The sequence below is a fragment of the Myotis davidii genome, unplaced genomic scaffold (assembly GCF_000327345.1).
Source record: "Myotis davidii unplaced genomic scaffold, ASM32734v1 scaffold840, whole genome shotgun sequence".
NCBI lineage: Eukaryota > Metazoa > Chordata > Mammalia > Chiroptera > Vespertilionidae > Myotis > Myotis davidii.
The window spans coordinates 109,225-117,674 of NW_006291973.1; the positions used below are offsets into that span (position 1 = coordinate 109,225).

Consider the following 8,450-nt stretch of genomic DNA (forward strand, 5'->3'; position numbering starts at 1 on the left):
ACCCCCTTGTGGTCTTTGTGCGCAGTCTTGTTGTAGTTAAGCCTTGATTGTTTTGGGCAATACCGGGGGTGATTTGACCTCCAGGATAACTTGCTATGAGAGTCAGCTGTGTCTGCAGTGGGATAGCTTCTGTGCTGGATCTCTAGAGCCGTGCTAATCTAGCGTTTGCCTGACGCTATCCGGGAAATGCCTCAGTGCAGCGCTTGGGCGGTCCTCGGCGATCTACAGGGTGGGCGGAGCGAGCAGTTATGGCTGCTCTCAGTTCCGTCCCTAGGGGCTCTGCCTCACAGAGTCCCAGCAACCGCAAACCTCGGAGAGAAAGCTGCCTTCGAGTTCCTACCGAAGCCAGACAGTGCCGCTTCTCCCGTTTGAGTCTGGGCCCCTAGGGACTCGCTGGGATCTGGAGCTCAGATTCTGAAGCTCCCTCCTGATTGTAAACAACAACCGCGCCCTCCGCGCGGCCAGCCCGCTCCGCGCGGCAATCTCCGGCGTTAACCTATGCCGCCATCTTGGTTTCCCCTCCAAAGCAAAATTTTATAGAGAAGATAATTTGGGTTAAGTTTCAAACCAATACAATAAAGCAGATATGGTGATAAAGCAAGTCACATGAATTTTTTGGTTTCCCAGCGCATGTAAAAGTTATGTTTATATTATATTGTAGTCTATTTAGTGTGCAATAGCATTATGTCTAAAGTACATACTTTAATTTAAAAATACTTTATTGCTTAAAAAAAGAAAATGCTATTGAAAAAATGGCAATGATGGTAGACTGCTGAACACAGGGTTGCCCCGAAACTTCAAATTATAAAAACACACAATATCTGTGAAGTGCAATAAAACAAGGTATGTCTCTATAATTAAATAATGAATGAAAGAATGACATATTAATCAACTTTATTGCGATATAATTTACATACATCAAAATACACTCAATTTTAAATTAACGCGTTTTAACAAATCATATATATTTACACAACGTACCATCACAAGATAAAAGAATATTTCCATCATCCAACAAAAGTTCCTTTGTGTCCTTTTGCATTTATTCCCCACTCCTTATTCCTGTCCTACACAACTATTGATCTTTCTGTTATTATAAATCAGTTTTGCCTTTTCCAATATTTCATAAAGATGAAATCATATAGTATGTACTCTTTTGTGTCTGATTTATTTTGTTTAGCATAATGTTTATGAGATTGCATTCTTGTTGTATTCGTATTTTGTTCTTTTTCATGGCTGAGTTGTATTCCATTATATGGTTATAACCACAGTTTGTCCAGTGACCTAAGGGTGGACATTCAAATTTCTTCCAAATTTTGACTATTATCAATAAAGCTATGATGAGCATTTGTGTATAAGACTTGTGAACATTATGTTTTCATGTGGCTTGGGTAATATTTAAGAGTTAATGGCTGTATATTCACCTTTGTAAGAAATTGCCAAACCCTTCCAAAATGGTTATACCATTTAACTCTCACACCAGCATTGAATGGGAAAGTTCTAGTTGCTCCATATCTTTATCAACACTTCATAGTATCTCTGTTTTTTAGATATTCTGAGTGTAGGTGTGTCTCATTGTGGATTAAATTTTATATTCCTAATGATTAATGATGAGTATCTTTCATGTCCTCTTTTTTCATATCTTTGGTGAAGCTTTTTTTTGAATTGGGTGGTTTGTCTTAATGCATTAACCAATTTGGATACAGGTGTGTATCATGACTATTTCTCCCAGTCTGTGGGTTTTTAATTTTCTTCATAGTGTTCTACAAAGAGCAGAAATTTTTATATTTTTTGAAGTCTAATTTATCAAATATATTTTATGCTTCGTTTGTGCTTTTTGTAATGTTGTATGAAATCATTGCCTTTCCTAAGGTAGGTAATAAAGCATCTCATGTTTTCTTGAGAAATTTTATAGCTTTTTTTACTTATACCTGTGATCCATTTGGAGTATGATATAAGGTGACAATTCATTTTTTTCATATAGATACCCATTTGTTCCAACACCATTAATCGTAAAGAGTATTTCTTCTTTTTTACCTTTTACCTCTATCAAAAGTCTGGAAAAGAAAACCTGCACTCTTTTCTCTTTCCTTGACCTGTACTGTATTTTCTTTATCCTAAGCTTTGAAATCGGGTAGTATCATCCAATTCATTGTTTTTCAAATTTTTTCTGGTTATCATTTTTTCTTTTTATAACCTTACTGTGTTTTAAAATCAGTTTGTCAATTAAACATCCTACTGGGCCTTTTTTTTTTTTATCCTTACCCAAAGAGTGAGGATATTTTTTCCATTGCTTTTAGACAGAGTGAAAGGGAAGGAGGAGAGAGAAAGAGAGAGACAGAGACATTCATGTGACATCTATTGGTTGCCTCCCACAAGCACTCCAGAGAGTAGGAGGTGGTGGGGATTGAACCTCCAATACTCTTATATGCAGGCTGACACTAACCACTGAACTGGCTGGCCTGGGCTCTCCTGGGCTTTTGATTGTAATTACATTGAGTCTACTGCTCATTTGGGGAAAACTGACATTTTCACAGTATTGACATTTTCTAATCCATGAATATGGTATATCTCTCCATTTACCTAAAATTAATTTTATGTAATTAACCCCTTCCCCAATAATTTTTTTGTTAAAAACGTTTCTTTTTCAGACTAATTTTTTTATTTTGGTTCTATATAGTATTTTTGATGCTGGTTATGAAAACAGTTTGTAACTCGTCTTCCTATAAACCATATTTTTTTACCATATTTTCTTAGTATACTCGTCGACGATTGAAAAAGAACATTTTGTGAAAACGAGTATACACGTTTCTGCCGGGGAAGGGGTTAAAAAGGTCATTATGCCTGTTGCTAAATTAACATGCCTTTCAGTTTGCCATTGACGTTTTTTTTTTTAATTTCTAGAAAAATGACCTTATATATAATAATATTACATGCAACAAATGTTAATATTTCAAGAATAAAAGGATTTTAAGTATAATAATATTATCAGAACTGTACTAACATAGTATGATATCACAAAAATTATAGGAAATATTAAAAATCTGCAAATAACAGGATTACTTCTATTATATTTTAGGATATTTTTCCCCCTCTGGCTCTATTTTTGTTCATTAGTTTATGTTGTTCATTATATTCCACAAATGAGTGAGATCATATGATATTTATCTTTATCCGCCTGGCTTATTTCACTTAGCATGATGCCTTTAAAGTCTATTTATTTGGATATGAGTATTGCTACTCCAGTTTTTTTTTAAATATATTTTTTTGATTTTTTACAGAGAGGAAGAGAGAGGGATAGAGAGTTAGAAACATCGATCAGCTGCCTCCTGCAAACCCCCTACTGGGGATGTGCCCACAACCAAGGTACATGCCCTTGACCGGAATCGAAGCTGGGACCCTTGAGTCCCCAGGCTGATGCTCTATCCACTGAGCCAAACCGGTTAGGGATCCAGCTTTTTTTTCTTTTCCATTTGCATGGAAAATTTTTTCCATCCTTTCACTTGCATCCAGTGTGTGTCTTTTGTTGTGAGGTGGGTCTCTTGTAGACAGCATATAGTTGGTCTTGTTTTTATATCCATTCAGCTACCCTACATCTTTTGATTGGAGCATTTAATCCATTTACATTTAGGGTTATTATTGAGAGGTACTTTTTTGTAGCCATTTTAATTTTGTATGGCTAGGTAAATATATAGGTATATATTTATACCTATTTTAATGTATTTTTATTAGTTTCAAAGAGGAAGGGGGAGAGAGAAACATCAGTGATGAGAGAGAATCATTGATCTGTTGCCTCCTGCACACCCCGTACTGGGGATCCAGCCCTCAACCCAGGCATGTACCCTTGACCAGAATCAAACCTGGGACCCTTCAGTCAGCAGGTTGACACTCTATCCACTGAGCCAGACAAGCTAGGGTGTAGGAATTGGTAAATATTTAACAAGTTCTTACAGGTAGCTTTTAGAATAATTGAAAAATACTTTTAATGGAATGGGCAAGGTATTGAATATTTTATTATCTGTTAGATACTTCATAATCATGACCTCTTAGATTTCTTAACAACACTGGCTATTATTTGTCCCATGCTTCCGGTGAGAAAATTAGGCCAGAGATGTTAAGTAATTTGCTTAAGAAGATTGATTGCTCAGCTAATAAGTGGTGAAGTTTAGTCTGATGCTAAATTTTTTTTTTTATAAATTGAAAAAAATGTTTTTATTGATTTCAGAGAGAGGAAGGAAGAGGGAGAGATAGAAACATCTATGAGAGAACCATTGATTGGCTGCCTCCTGCATGCCCTCTAATGTGGATTGAGCTTGCAACCCAAGCATATGTCCTCACTGGGAATCTAACCTTGAAACCCTGGTTCATAGGTCAGCACTCAACCACTGGGCTCTACAGGTACAAATTCTTGCCTTTAAAAACATTTTTTTTTATTGATTTCCTGACTGCCTTATCTAAAGTGTGTTGCCTCTGTTACTCTTTCTAATAGCTCTTAAAACGATTATTTTGTTTATAATCTTTTATCTCTTAGAAGACTTTAGGGATTATTTTGTTTACCCTTATATTCCTGGTTTCTCTTAATTCTTTAAATTGTCTTAAAATGCTGCAACTGAGAGTGTGGCCTTGGTGGAAATCAAACCTGGGACCCTTTGGTCCACAGGCTGATGCTCTATCCACTGAGCCAAACCCGCTAGGAGTCTTTTTTTTGACTTTAATGAGAATTCTGAATTTTGCATATTCCCCCAATACAGGCAGGATTGGGAGCTCTTTGGATTCATGATGAAAAATCTGGTCTTTTTCTTTGGGGATCATCTTTTGAAGTTTAAAGAACAACAACGGTTCCTTGCTTTGCTTCATTGCTGGTGAGTTTAAGTGTTTTTTATTTTTAAGTTGTTATTTATTTTGATAGTTATTTTAGGGGAAGGAGGTTCTGTTATCTGACCTTATTTACGCGAAGAAACCACACAAAGATCTTTAACAGAAGCACTTGATAAAATACTTTAAAAATAACTTTATTATAACTAACGAATATAAAATCTGACAGATGTTTTCAAACATTTTTGCAAAAAAAGTAAAACCCTCCCTTGTCTGCTCTTCTCCCCCCAACCCCCAACAAGATACAGAGTAAGAACTTGGACAGAGTTTTACATGAAACACTAAACATGAAATCTTCATTCATTGGTTGGTCCTAAAAAGGCTCCAACATATTATATTCTAAGTAAAGGTCCATCCAAATTAAGAAATCACAAACCACTTGACACTTGTTTCCTACTGTCATTATGATGCTCAATTAAAACATTGAAGGACAAGAACTGGTAACAAAGACTGCGTGTGACAGATATTCAAAGTGCATGAATCTATGAGACCAAGAACATTCGAGATAAGAATACTGGGGGTGGAATTAAACACTGACTTAAAAAAATTAACCCAAGGAAACCTATGTACATCATAGCCTTTGGCATCTGGTTGAATGTGTTTCTTCTTTATAGAGACATCAGTTTTGTCTCATCTACTAACCAGATTAAAGTGACCTTAACACATGTCTCATCTGACACAGATTGTCCACAGCCAATTTCACATGAGGTAGTTGGGCTGTTTACTGACATTCTAGTGAACTGTCATGACACGGAGACTCATGCATCAAATATGCCATGCGACTGGCTTATTAGCCTTCTGGGAAGCAACAGAAGTTACTTCTAGATCACCTTTGCTGTCATCACCGACTCCATGGACACCTATAAAGACACCAGCATCTACTGGAGTCTGTGTGCATGAGAACAGCTTTGCAAGGAGACCAACCATCCCGGGATGGTTTCTGTTTATGAAGTACAGGGAGGAAATACCACTCTTTAAAGTGTGTGTAAGTGGAAGGACGTGCTTAAAACAAGCAGCCCCTCTTTCTTGGGTTCTCACATAGCCTAGCTGGAAACATTTGTTCACTCTGAAGGAGAAGTGATTCAAAAGGGTAACCAAAGAATGTTTGCACCACAGAGTCATGGTACGTGTTTTCCTTTTAGTGAAAGGCTATGTAAGAACAGCAGAGGAGCAAGGTTAATGTAAGCGTCAGCTGTACTGTTAAGAGTGCTCAGTCATGCCCTGACGCAGCTGTGCGGAGAAGCCATGCAGATGGCTCTGGCTGCATGGATGCAGGGGGCGCGTACAGGATGGTATAGAGAGCAGGATGCACATGGAGCTTCGAAAGGACCTGAACAACCTTGTAACAGATAAGCAGTCTTACACCACCATTAGACAGCTAGTGAATATTCATGTCATTACTGTGAAACCCCTGAGTTAGCAACTGCGGTGAGAAAATTAGGCCAGAGATGTTAATTAATTTGCTTAAGAAGATTGATTGCTCAGCTAATAAGTGGTGAAGTTTAGTCTGATGCTAAATTTTTTTTTTTATAAATTGAAAAAAATGTTTTTATTGATTTCAGAGAGAGGAAGGAAGAGGGAGAGATAGAAACATCTATGAGAGAACCATTGATTGGCTGCCTCCTGCATGCCCTCTAATGTGGATTGAGCTTGCAACCCAAGCATATGTCCTCACTGGGAATCTAACCTTGAAACCCTGGTTCATAGGTCAGCACTCAACCACTGGGCTCTACAGGTACAAATTCTTGCCTTTAAAAACATTTTTTTTTATTGATTTCCTGACTGCCTTATCTAAAGTGTGTTGCCTCTGTTACTCTTTCTAATAGCTCTTAAAACGATTATTTTGTTTATAATCTTTTATCTCTTAGAAGACTTTAGGGATTATTTTGTTTACCCTTATATTCCTGGCCCCAAGTACAGTCTTGGTACTTACTAGGTAATGAATTATTTATTGATGAACTGACTGAATCTCAGACATCTGAGTTAAATCAAGTGATTTGGTTATTAAATGTAGACATATTGTGTAATCAAAATTTCTCTTAAATTTCTTTAAATTGTCTTAAAATGCTGCAACTGAGAGTGTGGCCTTGGTGGAAATCAAACCTGGGACCCTTTGGTCCACAGGCTGATGCTCTATCCACTGAGCCAAACCCGCTAGGAGTCTTTTTTTTTTAATCACTTGAGATATGCTTCCATTGATTTTAGAGATAGAGAAAGGGAGAGGGAGAGAGAGAAACATCATTTAGTTTTCTTCTGTATGCATACCTGACCAGGGATTGAACCCACAATTTGGGTATGTGCCCTGACTGGGAATTAAACCTGTGACCCTCCATTGCCTGGGACAACATTCCAACCAACTGAGTCTCACCAGCCAAGGCAAAAAATTTTTCAATTAGAGTTTACATTATTTTCTACTCTTTTTGATTTCCTCTTCCCCTTATCTGGCTCCTTGAATATGTTGTATCTTCTGACTCCTCCTTCCCCTATGCCTGGCTGATACCTTTTAGGTCTCATTTTATGGTTTAGAAAGACTTTTCTGAAGAAGACTGGTTAAGCACAGACAGAGGCTATGAGAGGTAGGCAGAGATGGGAGTTTGAGGTTGTGGGAAATGGGAACATGATACCATATACATAAAACATGAATTAGGTACTCATTCCTATTCTTATCCTTCATACTTTCAAAGGTTAACTATATGTTCATAAAGGTTCATAGTGGGTTTACTTCTCTGTCATCTTACATAGACTCTGCTCTAGAAACAAGCATTCATCTTTGTTTGACTCTGTTGTTCATCTGTGTCTGGTACAGCAAATGGTAATTGATTTTTTGAGTATATATGCTAAGTTCTGAGAAATTTATCTTGAGAGACAGTTTCCCAGTATGTATCTTGGAATTATAAAACATTGCTAAGCGAATGTTAATTTTAGACACTGTATTAACCCTTGTTAATGCTCTTTACCTGTCCAGGACCCCACGTCCTGTCATTGTGGAGCCAATGGAGCAGTTTGATGATGAAGATGGCTTGCCAGAGAAGCTAATGCAGAAAACTCAACAATATCATAAGTAAGATTGTATAATAAAGATATTTTACATATGTGCCATCTAGGCTATTTATTACATCACATTTGTTTTCAAATATTGTTGGATTAGAAGCTATTCTCTTTAATCATATAATCTGGTTTTTAGAGTGACCTAATAATTCCAGGTTTACATGGAATGCTAGTTTTCTTTGTATATGGGTAAAACATTAAGTTAATACTCAGAAAAGTCCCTACTTTTATAATGGTCTGTGATGGATCGGTAGGAGGATATTGGTAGTGTTTAAGTTAGAGAAACAATGAACTCTAGATTTATAAGAATATTTCTTTAATTAGTATACTTCAGGTATGTTATTAGTTAAAAAGGAGACTTTTTTGGGAGGTAGAGTTGAGGGTGGTCCCAGATAAATAACTTGGCACATTTATCTCTTGTTAGAGATTTAAAAGAAAATTAGCTTATTGTTAAAATATTGTATATTATTTTATCAGTTGCTTTTCACTCAGTGTGATGCAACTTTTAAAAAAATTTATATATATAT

At 36.7% G+C, this 8,450-nt stretch overlaps 1 protein-coding gene across 4 annotated transcripts in view; it reads left to right on the top strand.

Annotated features, from left to right (window-relative positions):
* Nucleotides 1–8,450, top strand: part of PSPC1 (paraspeckle component 1) — a 125,421-nt gene that overhangs the window by 18,740 nt on the left and 98,231 nt on the right. For all 4 annotated transcript variants that reach the window (XR_001514113.1, XR_001514112.1, XM_006765330.2 and 1 more), the window contains exon 3: nt 7,841–7,936. Coding sequence is in view for 2 of the 4 variants with exons in the window: in XM_006765330.2 (XP_006765393.1) it covers nt 7,841–7,936 (96 nt within the window). In the remaining 2 variants the exon portion in view is untranslated. The remainder of the gene's footprint in view (nt 1–7,840; nt 7,937–8,450) is intronic.